This window comes from Bos indicus, chromosome X, assembly GCF_029378745.1.
Source record: "Bos indicus isolate NIAB-ARS_2022 breed Sahiwal x Tharparkar chromosome X, NIAB-ARS_B.indTharparkar_mat_pri_1.0, whole genome shotgun sequence".
Taxonomy (NCBI): domain Eukaryota; kingdom Metazoa; phylum Chordata; class Mammalia; order Artiodactyla; family Bovidae; genus Bos; species Bos indicus.
In genome coordinates, this window is record NC_091789.1 from 128,588,663 (window position 1) to 128,606,391 (window position 17,729).

Consider the following 17,729-nt stretch of genomic DNA (forward strand, 5'->3'; position numbering starts at 1 on the left):
GTGTAATTATTATTTCTCATTAACCTCACATTACTTTAAAGGCCCATTTCCCACAGTTGCTGTATATTTTACTTGTGGGAAGAAGCAAAGGGGAAAGAGACAAGGGGAAAGCAGAAACCAAGAATTTAAACCACACATGATTATTTCTAGATTTATCTAAAATTCTTTTTTTAGTGGGGAGAGTAGGGTTTTTTTTTAAACAAAATACTTAGTAAGATTTGTTACTCTTCCATTTTATATAACAGAAAAATAAAAATTGAATTTCAATTCCCTATTAAAAATTGAGCTAAACAAAAATACTGCCCTTAAAGTACAATGGATTAGGGGAGTGGGGGAGATCATTGGACAAATTTGGGGCTTATCATTATCAACAGTGCCCTTTTAAGCTTGTGGATTTCTGAGCCAATGCAGAAAATGTAACAACAGGGATTTCCCAACAGCAAGAGGCACTCTCCAAGGGAGTAAATTGTCAACTATTGCCTCTCATGAGAAACTTAAGAGTAACCTTGATCCAATCTCAATAGTCAACCCATGTATTATCACCCAGTTGGGGCATAGTGAGTGCATTTCCTAATACAAAAATAAGATGGTATTCTATCAGAAGCCACTGGATACATACACAGAAATAAAATTTAAATAATTTTAAAGTAAACTTAGCCTAAGAAAATGAAGACATCCTTCCTTCATTTCAATAAGCCCCTAAAACACCTATATCTTCTCAAGGAAAAAAGGCTTGTGTCTTGAGATGAGTATTGAAAAAGGCGTTCTTCTAGGAATAAGAGGTAGAATACAAAGCAGCCGTCAGGAAAGCCATCCTGAGATGGAGCAAGCACACAACCTTCATGCAGCAAGAGCTTTCAAGTCAGGAAGATCTGGATTCCCATTCAAATAAGTCACTTGTTACACTTCACCTCTGAGTTTATTAGCTTTCTTATCAGCAAAATGGGAACACAATTACCTCTATCAATTGATTCTTATGGGGTCGTACTGAAGAATGCATCTGAAACTGTCTCACATTATGCTGGTGTCCAATACATGTCTTGCCCTCCCTCACTGTGCCCTCAAGAGTCTTTGAGATTGGGCTTCCAACAGAAGAGCAGCTCTCAAAGTCCTGTTCATTTCATGCCAGTGAGATCTACATCATCCAATACAGCAGTTCACTAGCCACATAGGGATATTTGAGGTTAATTTTAATTATAATTATATAAAATTCAAACTCTACTTCCTCAGCTGGCTGACAGTAGCCAGCTATCAAGCACTCACTAGGCACTTGTGGCCAGCAGCTACTACACTCAATACTGCAGATGGAGAACGTTTTCATCATTTCAAAGTGCTATTACATACGTCTAGTCTAGATTCTTCACAATCCAGATAATCACGATGGTGTGATCACTCACACCCACCTACAGCCAAACATCCTGGAATGTGAAGTCAAGTGGGCCTTAGGAAGTATGACTACTAACAAAGCTACTGGACGTGATGGAATTGAGCTATTTCAGTTGCTGCTAAGTCACTTCAGTCGTGTTCGACTCTGTGAGACCCCATAGAGAGGAGCCCACCAGGCTCCCCCGTCCCTGGGATTCTCCAGGCAAGAACACTGGAGTGGGTTGCCATTTCCTTCTCCAATGCAGGAAAGTGAAAAGTGAAAGTGAAGTCGCTCGGTCGTGTCCGACTCTTAGCGACCCCATGGACTGCAGCCTACCAGGCTCCTCCGTCCATGGGATTTTCCATGCAAGAGTACTGGAGTGGGTTGCCATTTCAGTTGAGCTATTTCAAATCCTAAAAGATGATGCTGGGAAAGTGCTGCACTCAATATGTCAGCAAATTTGGAAAACTCAGCAGTGGCCACAGGACTGGAAAAGGTCAGTTTTCATCCCAATCCCAAAGAAAGGCAATGCCAAAGAATGCTCAAACTACCACACAATTGCACTCATCTCACACGCTAGTAAAGTAATGCTCAAAATTCTCCAACCAGGCTTCAGCAAAACGTGAACAGTGCATTTCCAGATGTTCAAGCTGGTTTTAAAAAAGGCAGAGGAACCAGAGATCAAACTGCCAACACGCACTGCTGTGCTGGATCATCGAAAAAGCAAGAGTTTCAGAAAAGCATCTATTTCTCCTTTATTGACTATGCCAAAGCCTTTGACTGTGTGGATCACAATAAACTGGAAAATTCTGAATGAGATGGGAATACCAGACCACCTGACCTGCCTCCTGAGAAACCTGTATGCACGTCAGGAAGCAACAGTTAGAACTGGACATGGAACAACAGACTGGTTCCAAATAGGAAAAGGAGTATGTCAAGGCTGTATATTGTCACCCTGCTTATTTAACTTATATGCAGAGTATATCATGAGAAATGCTGGGCTGGAAGAAGCACAAGGTGGAATCAAAATTGCCGGGAGAAATATCAATAACCTCAGATATGCAGATGACACCACCCTTATGGCAGAAAGTGAAGAAAAACTAAAGACCATCTTGATGAAAGTGAAAGAGGAGAGTGAAAAAGTTGGCTTAAAGCTCAACATTCAGAAAACTAAGATCATGGCATCCGGTCCCATCACTTCATGGCAAATAGATGGGGAAACAGTGGAAACAGTGGCTGACTTTATTTTTGGGGGGCTCCAAAATCACTGCAGATGGTGAATGCAGCCATGAGATTAATTAGCCTTCAATTAAAATAAATAAATTTATATTTAAAAAAGAGAATAACATGGCATAATAATGACAAAAAAAAGACGCTTACTCCTTGGAATGAAAGTTATGACCAGCCTAGATAGCATATTGAAAAGCAGAGACATTACTTTGCCAACAAAGGTCTGTCTAGTCAAGGCTATGGTTTTTCCAGTAGTCATGCATGGATGTGAGAGTTGGACTATAAAGAAAACTGAGTGCCAAAGAATTGATGCTTTTGCACTGTGGTGTTGGAGAAGACTCTTGAGAGTCCCTTGGACTGCAAGGAGATCCAACCAGTCCATCCTAAAGGAGATCAGTCCTGGGTGTTCATTGGAAGGACTGATGTTGAAGCTGAAACTGCAATACTTTAGCCACCTGATGCGAAGAGCTGACTCATTTAAAAAAACCCTGATGCTGGGAAAGATTGAGGGCAGGAGGAGAAGGGGACAACAGAGGATGAAATGGCTGGATGGCATCATCGACTCAATGGACATGAATTTGAGTGCACTCCGGGAGTTGGTGATAGACAGGGAGGCTGCAGTCTGTGGGGTCACAAAGAGTCGGACACGACTGAGCAACTGAACTGAACTAAACTGAATCTAGATTCTGAACAGGGGTCAGCTTTTTTTTTTTTTTAAGAGCCAGATATAAATACTTTAGGCTTTGCCGGTCATTCAAATTTCCATCTTGACTACTCAACTCTTCCACTGTACTGCAAACGTACCTACAGACAATATTTCAATGAATGAGTGTGACAATGTGCCAATAAAACTTTATTTATAAAAGCAGATGGCAGGCTGGATTGGGCCCATAAGCTGTAATGAGCCGACCTCTACTCTATAGAGGATTCTGACTCCAGGTCCCCAGCATGAGTATTCTGCCTATAACCACTACCTCCTTAAGACCAAGTAGTCTTAAATCCACTGACAGAAATCAGTATTTTACTAGAGCTAAATGGAATTTAATATCTAATATAACTATTCTCTTACAAACTAAGGAAAATCCACGCACACGGTCCTAAAGCAGATGAAGCTTTTAGTGTTTACAGAGGGATAGCACCTCCAATCTGTTTGGTATGTAGCCCATCTTTCTAAAACCAGTTACTCTAAATCTGTAATTCCAGTTCTGATGATGTTCATGCAATTAGGAATTTGTACATCCAGCTGCCTACTTAAAATGCCTACAGATCTATTACAACTCTCAAAGGTAACATATCCAAGACAGAACTTCTCTCCCAGATTTCCCCTTCTTAATAAATGGTTTTGCTAGCTAACCAGCTAAAAGACAAAAATGGAGGCACCCTCCTTGACTTCTTCCTTTCCCTCACACTCCAACCTAATATATCCACAAGAAAACTAGCTTCCTTACATCACAGGCTTCATTCATGCTACCTCCTAAAGAACACTTCCTTGACCAAGCTAAGCCAGCCAGCCACCTTAACAGTGTTCAACTTACCACTCTGTTTTAATTATCTGCATAGCATTACTTCTATCATATTGTCTTATTTTTTATATTTGCTTATTCACATATTTAAAGTCTGATTTCCCAAATGACCTTCTCTCCACCCCAAGCCCTTTCTATACCCCTTGCTCTAGGTAGATACGAGCCTCACAACAAGGGGACTTTTTATGTCTTGCTCAACACTCTATCCCTGGTACCTCGAACAATCCCTGGCACACAGCAGATGCTCAATAATTACACATACACAAAAATTGGATTAATGAATGAATCCTTACTTAAAAACGTATCTCGCTCAAATTTGTCCTAAGAAAGGGATATTTGAAGCTGTATTACTAGGAAGCAAACTTTTTGGCTCTCCCACTCCGTAATATGTATAGTTTAAAATACTTTCATTTTAGATATGGCAATGTTATACCATTTACCTCCCTTCCTTTGTATGTCACCAAAGCAGCCAGGGGTTTGGCGTAAAATCTGCTGTAGGAGAATCCCAGGCAGCCGTACATACTGTTTGCCGTGAGCTTCAAAGCCTTCTGTCGAATGTCATACTGCAGACCACACAAGGACAAAAGACAGACAACAATATTTGCAGATGCATAAGCATTACATTAGATGTTTTCTAACTCACCAATAAGAAACCCTCAGTGTCCTTGGAGAAAAGGACTCTGAACACAGTCAACCCATCCTCCCAAAGCCACGATTCCCTGACCTCCTAGAAGCAAGTAAACAGATTCCAAAACTCTCAGGTCAGAAGGCACTTGCTCAGATACATCTTTGCAGACAGAGGTGCCTTGTACTTTGAGGCATCAGATGTTTCTGAATGGTTTCCTACCCACCAACTTAAAGTAAGCACATGCATTTGTCCACAGCATCATGTTTAAATCACTCCTAGATAATCAAATTTTCAAAGGTGAGACTGTCACTCAGAGGTTGCTGAGTGGAAAGATATACCTGAAGATGAAGGTCTGGATTTAAATCTTGCTGTTTCATTAGCTGTTTTACTTGTCTTCTCCGCTCTACCAGTTTTCGGATCTCTCTGGGCAAAATGCCCATTTCCAAGCTTGGATCTGGCAGCTCGGGGATCTGCTCTTGCTCTCCATCCTGATGAACACAAGACAAAAACTTCAGATAAATCAAACTTTTGTGAAATGAATTCCAAAAATCATACCTTGTGGGAACTTAACCCCACATCTTGTAAAGCTACTTTCTTGTCTAAGTATAAAGGTCAACAATGCTGAGAGGGCTGAAAAGCAGGTCAATGCTGCCCTCTTTTCAGTCAGTTCTCTCAGCCTATCATTCCCAGTACCTTCCCAATCTAGTTCTTGACAAAATGTAGGCATCGTTTAAAAGCATGAATTTTTTTACACATGCTCCTTTTCCCCCTTCAACAAGATTGGGGAGCAACATGTTTGGGGGTATTGTTTTTAAAATAAAAACATTAAGAGAGACTGCTTTAAAAAAAACGCAGTTAAATTACTATTTTTAAGACCTGTGCACTACCAAACAAAATGCTACAAAACTGTTAAACTATGGGGAATCACAGCAATTACTTTAAATGTTTTAGACTGAAAAATAAAAACCTAAATACTAAATCAGCAAATCTCTTTTAGGAATCTGGGGCCCATATTTAAATAGGCCACGACATTTCTAAAAATTAACACACATATACTCCTTAGTATTTATGCGGTAACTTTTATCTATCAATTGCTTTGCAATTGGTACAATAGCAACATTTTAAGAAAGCAACCAGCAGTCTTCCATTAAAATTTACAGGAGGAAAAGGCAGGGGAAGCATTAGACCATTGTTCTCAAGGCTCCATTAATTCTACTGAATATTAACAGGATACAAAGAAAAACCAGGCACATTTGCCCTTTCAAAGGTTCAAAATTAAAAATAAACCTCTTGGCTTAAAGTATGTCAAGTCAATGCCATTTGATAACCCAGTTTTTACAAAGTATCTGATTTTATAAAGATCAATAACTGCAAATGAACAATCTCACAGTAGTAACAGGGACCTATTGTTTTCCAATAGAGCAGATGATGATAGCAAACCTATCAGAGATCTTGGTACACACTCCAGTTTATTTACAGCAACCATGGAGGTCCAACAGAAAGTAAACTGAAAGAATCTGAAGTCAGGCAAGTTACAATCCATGCCTGGCTCTCCCAGCACGAGCTGTGTGGCACTAGCTGTTCTGAAGACCAAATGCAGTACTGCCCAGGAAAATGATACAGAACCCATAAACTGCTACATGTATAGTATTTCTTAGATGACTTCTTTCAACTCTGAAGTGTAATTTCATATCCAGAATCTAAACTGGAAAGCTCAAATAACAAAATGGTGGTAGGGGGGAAAGGAGGAGCTATATAATGATAACTATCCTAATACTGACACACACAGGACACAATCCAAAGAATATTATTAACCAAACGTAGTCACTACCTCTCAGGGATGTCTACTCAATACCTACCCTGTAAAATTATCCTCCAGTCTCATAGAAAAGCCTATCCTCAGCAGACACATTTGTACTGTGTGAACACGCTCCTGCGGCCACAGATGATGGACAGGTGTGTTCACCAACCTAGGCAAGCCTCTAAGATTCTCTCTTCCAGGAATATGGAATTAGAACTGAAAAACAGCCACCAAGCTGGAACCAAAAGACTTGTAAATTTAGGAGTTAGAGAGCAAATAGACATCTTCTGCCCCTTGCACAAAGAAGCAGAGAAAAACAACATACAGAGATAATGTCAATTTACATCTTTTACTGCTGGAGAACCAAATCTAATCAAATTCCCTACTGACAGTCAATTGTATATAAGTTTTATATATGAAGAACCACACATTAAGTTATTAAGCCATTCATAAAACTGTTGACTGTATGACCACTAGTTAGATTAAAATTCATGTGATATAATTCAAAAGGATCCTTTCGAAAAGGATGTTTAATGAATAGAATCGGTAATAAATGCTTTCATGGCCAAAATTAAAGCCTGAAAATAACAAGTGTTACAGAAAAAGGGGAACAATTCACATACATGACTGGTAGGAGTATAAAATGGTACAATGACTTAGGAAAACAATCCAACAGTTTCAAGTAAAAGATACACTGTCCAATGCAACCCAGCAAATTCACTCCTTAGGTATCCCCCAAAACGAAAGCTTTATTAATAACAGCCCAAACTGAAAATAATCCCCATGCTGATCTCAGGGGAACAGATAAAAGGAAAGAATAACAATAATGCAACAACACAGAGGAATCTCAAAAAAATTACACTGAACAAAAAAAGCCAGATACAAAAGAGTGCATACTGTATCACTCCATTAATATGAAATTTTCGAACAGGCAAAATTAAGCTATGGTGATATAAGTCAGATCAATTACTGACTGATGGAAGAGGGGATTGACTATAAAAAGCCAAGTGAAACATATCACAACTTAAGGGATGAGGCTAAAGCACTACTTATAGAGAAATTTACAGTTGCAAATGTCTAAATTAAAAGAGATGATCTCAAATCAATAACATCACCTTCTATCATAAGAAACTAAAAAAGGGCTAAGTAAATCAAAGAAACCAGAAAAAAGGAGGTAATAAAGACTAGCACAGAAACAGAACAAAAAAGCAATAGAGAAAAACTCAAGGAAACCAAGGTTGCTTGTTTGAAAAGATTAACAAAACTGATAAACTTCTAGCTATACTGAAGCTTTTTCTTCAGAAAAAAAGATGACTCAAATCACTAAAATCAGGAATAAAAGGAGGGGACCATCACTACTGACCTTAAAGAATTACAGTGATTAAAAGGAAATAATATGAACAAGTTTATGCCAACAAATCAGATTACCTATACAAAATGGACAAATTCCTAGAAAAGGCAGAAACTACCCAAAGTGACCAAAAGAGAAATAGAAAATCTGAACAGACCTGTAACAAGAGACTGAGTTAGAAATTAAAAAAAGAAGTCTAAGACCAGATAACTTCACTGGCAAAAATTAAAATATTAAAACAAATCCTACATGAACTCTCCCCAAAAACCGAAGAGAAGGGAACTCTTCCCAACCATTCTATGAGGCCAACATTACCCTAATACCAAAACCAGACAAAGACATATACAACTATACACCAACAGCCTTTATGAATACAGAAAAAAACTCAACAAATACTAGCACATCGAATCTAGCCATATACAAAAAGGATTATACACCAAGTGGGATTTATCTCAGGAACAAAAGTTGGTTCAACAATCAATATAGCATACTATATTAAAAGAATAAAGAACAAAAACCATATATTGATCATCTTAATAGATGCAGAAAAGGTAGTTAAGAAAACCCAACACCATTTCATGATTAAAAAAAAAAAAAAAACTCAAAAAACTAGTGCTAGAATGGAACTTCCTCATACTGATAAAGGCCAGCTGTGGGAAACTCTCAAGTAACATAATATTTAATAGTGAAAGACTAGATGTTTTCCCCTAATATCAGGAACAAGAAAAGGGTGTCTGCTCTTGCCACTTCTATTCAACTGTACTGGAGGGTCTAGCCAGGGCAGTTAATCAAGAAAAGGAAATATAAGGCATCCAAATTGAAAAGGAAGAAATCAAACTTTCTCTATTCACAGACAACAGGATACTGTCTATAGAAAATCCTAAGGAATCCACAAACTATTATTACAACAACTAATAAATGAGCTCAGAAAAGTTGCAACAAGACCAATATACAAAACTCAGTTCTATTTCTCTACACTAGCAATAGACAAACCAAAAATGAAATTAAGAAAACATTCCATTTACAACTGCACCAAAAAGAATGAAATATTTAGTAATAAATTTAATAAAAGTGAAAGACTTGTACACTTAAAACTAGAAAACATTTTTGAAAGACATTAAGGACCTAAATAAATGGAAAGACTAGATTTTCATGGATTGGAAGACTTAAAGATGGCAATATTCCCCAAAGGGATCTACAGATTCAATAGAATCCCCATCAAAATCCCAGCAGGTATTTTTGCATTAATTGACAAGAGATTCTAAAACAAACAAAATGTGACATGTATCACTACAATGGAATATTCAGCAATAAAAAGGAATGAAGGACTAATACATACTACAACACAAATGAATCTTGAGAACAGTATGCTAAGTGAATTAAGCCAGACACAAAAGGTCACATATGATTCTGTTTACAGGAAATATACAAAAATACACAAATCTATAGTGGTGGAAAGATTAGTGGTTGCCTAGATCTAGAAGGGACTGAAGGAGGTAAGGGCTAAAAGGAAGAGAGTATCTTTGGGGAAAAATGAAAATGTTCTAAAAGTGATTATAGTGCAGTTAGCAAACTCTGGGAATAAACTAAAAGCCATTAAATAGCACACTTTAATAGGTAAATTACAGAGTCTGTGAGTTACATCTCAATAAAGCTATTAGATAAAAGACACAGAACCAGTCTGAGTCTCCTCCTACCCAACACTCCCCCATTCTGACCACGAAGAAAGGATACGTTACCTTTTAGAAGGAAAAGCTAGAATGCCATTACCTTTCAGAAGGAAAAACTAGAACACCAAGCCCCTTGCTTATCTTCCCCCTTTAAGCACTATTTTTAATCTCAATTTCAAGGGTTCCCAGTTGAATACAAACCTCTACAACTTTCTGTGCCTCTGAAGCAACTCTTTGCACTGTTGTAAAACAAATGTTGAATTCCTGAATGATGGAAGGATACAAACTGTTGAAGTCCAGAAGCAAAATGAACTTATCATAAAAACCTGCAAGGAAAAAAGGCCCATGTTACAAAAAGTCTTTGGCATAACACAGTATTAGAAGTACTATACTATGACTCCTTATACTATCCAGAGCTGTGAGGCAGACAAAGGGAAAAAAGGAGTTGACTATCACCCTGTAAATATATATCAGAGTGAAAAATCAGGTAACCAAAGACAAAGAAAGAAGAGATCCTGTCTGGCATGGAAACCTCAGCAGTCCCCCCAAAATACTTTATTATTATGGGCAAACACTCCCCCTCATATCAATTACTTTATTTTTTTTTCATTTACTAGATCCTATCAATTACTTTACACAGGTGCCATGTACATTTCCAAAAAAAAAAAAAAATTCTGCTAAATTCTCCTTCAAGAACGCATTCCTTTCCACCTATCCTCCCCGCCTACTCCTCAAATATTTAGTGATCTCTACCAACGAGTGGTTATACATTTTTTTTTTTTTATCAATCACACCTTCAAAGAATAAAACAGGTAGCCTATTTACCTGTTTACAAACTGCTAAGATCAGACAAGATATATACATAAATGTCAGTAGTGGAACGATCCACCCTTTTTACTAGCAAAGGGTGAACAGAAAGCTACTGTATTTCTTTAGGACATTTACAAAGAGTTATCTTCACCTTCAGAAGAAACTGAATAGAAGTAAATGTCCACAGTTAAGACAATAACAACAACAGCAAGCATATACGGATAGCTTACTGTGTGTCTGGTACTATTATTCCTTAAATCCCAGTGTGGTATTTTTCTTATTGTCGGACCAGGGATGGAAACCGTGTCCCCTGCCTTGGAGGGCAGATTCTCAACCACTGGACCGCCAGGGAAGTCCTGACAAATAGCTATATATTGGACCAGAGGTTGGCAAAGATCAAATTCAGCCTATCTCTTTTTGTACCACTCATGAGCTAAGAGGAGTTTTTACATCTTTAAATGGTTGGGGAAAAAATGTACAAAGACTATTTCAATGATATGTGAAAATGACACAAAATTTAAATTTCAATGTCCATAAATAAAACTTTCTTGGAATACAGCAAAAAAAAAAAAAGATTCACATTAATCCCATGTTAAAAGACTGGCAAACAAGATTTTCACATGAACGTAAGAAAATAAATAAGGTCATTATGAAACCTATTCGCTAACATACAAAACACAACTCAGGTCTTTTAGTTTCTCAAGCTGACTCTGCATTAAGAAGTCCCTTCACATCAGGGACAAAGCCATCTGCTGCCCAGCCTTACCAACTTTGGGGTCCAAGACCAAGCCTCCAGAATAAGCTGCTTTCTTACGTCCTTTTTTGTATTTATTGGTGTCTCCATCAATGTCTTCATCTTCATCTCCCTAATATCAAATGGAAGGTAACTTCACCAGCCAGCAACTCATGAACCAATTTAAAAGGTTTATGACTTCCCCCTTTCTAACTGCAGTACACAGTTCTAACAGATATTTTACTTTCAGTTAATGGTCCTCTGGGGAAAGACAGTTACTTTAACATGTTCATGAATCCAAATGAATGCCAAGCATAGTACTTACCAAAACAAACACTGTATCTAAGTTGATAAATATGCAAATTCCACTTTAAAATATTTCTGAATAATAGGACTTCACATTTTTAAATCAATGGATACTAAAAATTCAACTACTCATGTCACGTAAAATTTGAGATTCTAAGAGTTCTCTTATATTCATTACTCTAATATTCATGATATAAAAATACAAAATATTTAGATATTACCATTATTCTCATTATTAATATGGACACCTTAAAATAAGTATGTCCATATGCTAAAAATTCTTTTCCAAGTAGTTTAATTAGCAAACATTTAATACTCAGTAGAAGTCAAACTCCTCTGAGTTAATACTTCACTAATTTTAATAATGTACGTAAAACAAGCACAACAAAAGAACCTGAGTCATTTTAACATTAAACTCCCATTCTAAATTGATTACTATCCGTGCTGATATAACAGTAGCTAAGCTAAGTTTTATTTCTGGTGTGATGGAGGCTACTTCAGAAACCTGACTGTGGTGACCTTAATCCTACTAGAATATAAAAATGCAACCACACAACATAAAAATTAAGGCTAAGGGGCTCAAAGAAATAAAAGGTTTGACTAGTAGTACTAACCCAGCAAAACAATTTCCATCTATGGTCACTCATCAGAGGCCTAATGCCTCCCTCAAAGAATTTCATATTTCACAAATAATTTTTATCTGTATAGAGAAAAGTAGAGAAGGAAATGACCATACCAAAACAATGGAGCAAACAGGATAGTTTCCACTTATCTGGGAAGTAGATGTTATCACAGCCCAAAGAAACAATCTTGTTAATAAAAAGGGGGGATATAAAAAAGCAAAACACTATATAATTTTGGACCCACCAGTTTCTGCTGAGGCTTTCTGAAAGTCTGCTTGTCAGGCACAATATAGTTGTTTTCATAAAATGCATGAAGTAGTAAGAACTCATTACGCTCGGATCGTCCACCCATCAGTGTCCTAGACTATTAAAAGAGAATTAAAAAAAAAAAAAAAAAACTTGAGCTCAAGACCACAACAAACAAAAGCAAATCAAATCGATAAATTTAATCATAGCACCTCCTTCAAATTCACTCATCATATCAAGGGCTGCTTTTAAAAAAGGGGGGGTATTAATTATTTTCAGCAGCTTCTTTAAGCACTACAGTTAAAAGGAGACAAAGAGCTTAAAATATCCACAACTCGGCTATTTCTTTACTCTCAAATGGACCATTCCACAAATCAGACACATCCAGATGTCAGAGACAATCCTTATGTTCACCCAAATTTCAACATACTGCACCTGGCTTTCCTCCCCTTCTCCCAAGCAGTTCTTCACTTTACAAAAGAAGCCCAGCTTTCAAAATACAAGTTACTCATTTTATAAGCATGCATTTAGACTCATTATCATATAACAACTACCCCAAGAAAACACTGGATCCAACAGGAAATGCTTTTTCCCCCTTTCTAAGTTAAATTTACCATAATGTTCCCAGCGATGTTAGTGATCTGCAATGCTAATGGAAGAACATTTAGCTCACACATGATCTGTAAAATGAACCTGGCATCTTTCCAGGTGTGCTCCAACAGGTACAACAGATGAGAAGAGTCACTGTACAGAAAAGTAAGAATGAAACAGAATCAAGTAATTAAAAGAAACAATGATTACAATTAGAATTTCATAAAGCATTTTACTAAAAATTTTTGGTTATGTAGCTTCAGAGCAATGGCACCTCACACTGCAAACAATTTAAAATAAGGTCAGTATGAAATTAGGAATTCATTCATACCATTGATCCCAATGCCTTTCTCTAAAACAAACAAACACAAAAATCACACTAAGATAAAGTTATATGTTAACTACAATCTAAAAACACCCTAAATCCTTTCATTTATTTCATCCACTAAATATGTATTACATACCCACTCTATGCCAGACATTGTTCTAAATTCTGGCAGTGAAAAGAGAGACAAGAATTCCTGTCCTTATGGGGGAGATAGAATACAACTTAAATTTTTAATATGTGGTATGTTAAATAAGGCTAAGTGTTAAGAAGAAAAGTTAAGAAGGGAATATTAAGGGTGAAGAGCAGAGACAAATTTTAGTTAGGGAACCAAGGAAGAGTCCACTGAGAATAAAGACCCACAAGAGGTGAGAGGGTAATTCTTTCAGATGGGTAAATCTGAGGGAAGAACATTCCAGGCAGACAGAACAGCACATTCAAAAAAAAATTTTAATTAAAAAAAAAAAAGTATGCCCAGGGCTGAGCATAAATCTCGCAGTTCCAGTATCAAGAACGAGACCAATGGCTGCAACACAGAGAATGATGGAGAATAACAGAAGATAATGACAGAGTTAATGGCAGAGAGACCCACTGTATAGGACCTTGTAAGTCAAAATAAGTGCTTTGGTTTTTACTCTGAATGAAACAGAAAGTCACTAGGAGACTTTAAGTACAGTGCCATATCCAACTTTACTTCAGCACAGGAACTCTCGTTCCTGGGTTGAGAACAGACAAGGAGTCAAGGGCAAAAGCAAAGAGACAAGTAAGGAGGCTAATATAAGACCCAGTGACCCAGGAGAAAGAGGATGGTGGCTTGGACCAGGGTGGGTCCAAGTGAAGAGAAAAGAAGTGGCCAGATAGACACACATTTTGAAGATGGAGCTGACAGGATTTCCTGATGCATGGAACATAAGATGTCAGAGAGAGGAATCATAGATGCCTCAGAGGTTCTAGGCTGAGGATGACTCTGGAGGTTTCCAGTGATACTGGAAAAGTAAGAGAAACAAGGAAGAGAAAGTCAGGAGCTCAGTTTTGGAACAGGCTGAGTTGGAGGCTCATATCAGACATTAAGCAGAACAGGGAGGTAGAGACATGAGTCTGAATTCAGGGGAGACATCCAAAGTGAAGATATGCTCAGAGGAGGCATCAGCACCCACATGGTACTGAAATTCCTGCAAGTCGATGAGATCACCCAGGCAGGCAGCACAGTCAGAAAGAGAAGCAGTTTGAGAACTCAGGAGGAACAGGCAGAAAAGAATCTAAAATGGCCATAGGGGTAGGAGAAACCTTATGTAAGAAATAATCAAGCAAAAAGTTTCCATTATGCAAAATGAATTAAGTTCCAGAAATTTAATGTACAGCAACGTGGTGACAGCGAATAATGTATTATATACTTGAAACTTCCTAAGAGGAAGAAATCTTAAGTGTCCTCATCACAAAAAAGAAAAGAAAAAATTAGTGCTTATGTGAGGTGATGAGTGTGTTAATTAGCTTAACTGTAATGATTTTTTCACAATGTATATCAAACATCAAGCTGTATACCTTAAATAAAATACAATTTTTATTTGTCAATTTGACCTCAACAAGGCTGGAAAAAAGAAGTAAGCAGCAATATCTCCAGATAATTGAATGACTTTTCAGATTTTATATTTCCAAAATATTTGCATTAATTTCTGAATTAATGAATTATGGGTGGAAACCTAAATATCACATCAATTTCCAAACTGCTCTCAGGAAACATCAAGATGGTGTTAAATGAGGGAGATATTATGATAAAATTAGAATAATTCAAAAGGCAAAATAATTCACATCACTAAAGGAATGGAGATGTGATGCTGACATGAAGACAGACAATTTTCCCCTCCACAGCACCACAGGCTCCTGTTCCTCCAGCCTAAGGATGATGCTGGCATCTCAGCTAATTTCAAGACAGAGAAATTCTGAAGCATCCAGGATCATACCTGTACATGTTTCGTATAGTTTCTATTGGGATTACAATCCTTTCAGTTTTCAAAATCTGTTGAACAAGTTCAGATAAATGGTAGCTTTTACACCGAATCAGTTCCTTCGCCGAAATTTCCACATCACAGATCATTCGGCCACAGGTAGCATTTTTTTCACCAAATCCACTCCTGCCCTACAGGGGAGGACAAAAAGTAAATCCCATGGAAAAGCAGACACTGACATTTTGTTCTAACTTGATTTGAGGCTAGCCCCAAAATTACAATGATGAAACTTTCATTCTTCCATTCATTCAGCCATCATTCATATATTTTTGAACATTGACTATGTATCTGACACTGTTTGGTTCACTCAGAATATAAGGGATACAGCAGTTAGCAAAGTAGAAAAGATACCTGATCTCATTTGAAATATACAACTAAAAAAATTATATAATTTTAGGAGGTAATAAGTATATGGATAATAGAACATGGTGACGGGAACAAGGAATTTGCAGGAACTACATCTTAAATAGGGTGGTCAGGGTAGACCACACTGAGAAGATGCCATATAAAGAACCCTGAAGCGGTAAGGGGTAAGCAACGCCAGCATCTGGATGATGTGTTAATAATGACTCTATTGTCTTAAAGAGATGAACAGGAAAAGAAGCAAGAGCACTGGTTCCCAACTCCAATCTGCAGCAGCAGAATTCTCTGGAGAATGTTATAAAAGATACAGATTCCTAAATTCTCTGATGAAGCAGCATTCTGGTTCACTGGTAAGATTTAAGTAAAGACTTCAAGCAAAGAGCAGTGTCAGAGTTTAGGAAATGAAGGTGCTTCATCCAAAACCCACCACAACCCCCCTTTATCAAGCAAGCAGGCAGAATGAAAAGGAACAAGCCTTCCAAGAGTCAGATGGGGCCTGGGTTCACAATTTTAGTTCTTGCCTTTACTAGCTCTAGGATCTTGAACAAGCTCTGCCCCCTCTGTGAGAATGTACACTTAAACCTGCAATTGCTCAGAGAGGACAAACATGCAGCCCACTCAGTGTCTGATCCCTCCCATTCTTCCTTCCCATCTCCTTCCTGAACCCCACAGCTCTGTTTCTTAAGGATGCCCTAGTGGAGCTAATAAGCACGTGCTATCTCTAGATTCTAAAAGCTAAATTTTAAAACTACCAGTGGTTACTAATAAAATGCTGAATTCAAAGGAAAAGGTGTTTAGTGGAAAAGTTAAAATGTCATATCATAAGGCAGCTATTCTAAGTCAAAGAAGCACAAGGTGCAACCTGGTAGCTACTCAATACACAGAAGCCAAAATAGAGAAGTAAGATTTGAAAATTATGATTACCCCAAGCTTCGGCATGTTGGATCGCTTCAGCCGACCTATCTTGGACCAGAAAGGAACTTTGCACACATTAATTCTCTGCAGTAGCACTTCCAGTTCAAAACCATAAATATTATGACCCTAGTCAGAAAAAGAAGGCAGCCAATAACATTATAAGAAACACAAATTAAAGGATTTATCATCATAATGCATAGAATTTCTCTGCCCTTTCTTTTTCTGGTCTCTAATTGAAGGCATCATGAGCTTACCTCCGACTGGGGTCCTTTCTTCTTCAGGAATTTATTCATCAGCAGCATTCATTAGCCTTGACATTAACAAGGCTGCTAAGCAGATTGCTGGAATAAACTTTATTTTATTCTAATTGATGCCAGGTTCATATGATGTCTTTTAATTTGCAACTTACACCTCACAGTCTCTCAGAAAAATGCAAATTTTAATGTCCCATACTTTTCAGGTCATCAGTAGAAGCTGTATTCAAATAATTTCATTTTACTTCCTTAACAACCAAGAACCCAGCTATGTTGTATGACAGTTTACATACACTTCTTAGAAAACTCGGGAAGTACATCCAGTTTCTTCTTAAAGAACTGAGTTCAAACACAACTGATTTTGACTTTTAATCAACATGCAACAAAATAAACAGATATCACTCCATAGTTCAAATAAGAAACTTGTTAAAAACACTGAAACAAAACTATCCTGAGTAAAAAAAAAAACTCAAAAAGATAACCATATTTTCCAAGTCTATACTAATAATTTCCATCATGTGAATTATGCTTATTCTAGAATAGGAAAGACAAGAGATCTCTTCAAGAAAATTAGAGATACCAAGGGAATATTTCATACAAACTTGGGATCAATAAAGGACAGAAATGGTATGGACCTAACAGAAGCAAAAGATATTAAGAAGAGGTGGAAAGAATACACAGAAGAACTGTATAAAAAAGATCTTCACGACCCAGATAATCACGATGGTGTGATCACTCACCTAGACCCAGACATCCTGGAGTGTGAAGTCAAGTAGGCCTTAGGAAGTATCACTACTAACAAAGCTACTGGAGGTGATGGAATTCCAGTTGAGCTATTTCAAATCCTAAAAGATGATTCTGTGAAGGTGCTGCACCCAATATGTCAGCAAATTTGGAAAACTCAGCAGTGGCCCCAGGACTGGAAAAGGTCAGTTTTCATTCCAATCCCAAAGGCAATGCCAAAGAATGCTCAAACTACCACACAATT

General features: G+C 37.5%; 1 protein-coding gene and 1 non-coding gene across 8 annotated transcripts in view; both read right to left on the reverse strand.

The window, feature by feature from the left end:
- The window catches only part of POLA1 (DNA polymerase alpha 1, catalytic subunit), a 295,284-nt gene that overhangs the window by 239,867 nt on the left and 37,688 nt on the right, over positions 1-17,729 (reverse strand). For all 7 annotated transcript variants that reach the window (XM_019955961.2, XM_019955959.2, XM_070783445.1 and 4 more), the window contains 8 exons: positions 16,497-16,613; positions 15,165-15,340; positions 12,902-13,031; positions 12,286-12,405; positions 11,146-11,245; positions 9,771-9,895; positions 5,086-5,235; positions 4,560-4,682 (listed from right to left, as the gene is read on the reverse strand). In XM_019955961.2, the coding sequence (XP_019811520.1) occupies positions 4,560-4,682; positions 5,086-5,235; positions 9,771-9,895; positions 11,146-11,245; positions 12,286-12,405; positions 12,902-13,031; positions 15,165-15,340; positions 16,497-16,613 (1,041 nt within the window). The remainder of the gene's footprint in view (positions 1-4,559; positions 4,683-5,085; positions 5,236-9,770; positions 9,896-11,145; positions 11,246-12,285; positions 12,406-12,901; positions 13,032-15,164; positions 15,341-16,496; positions 16,614-17,729) is intronic.
- LOC139181803 (small Cajal body-specific RNA 24) lies at positions 10,434-10,563 on the reverse strand. Its single transcript, XR_011565542.1, has one exon. It is a non-coding gene; the product is annotated as a small Cajal body-specific RNA 24 (non-coding RNA).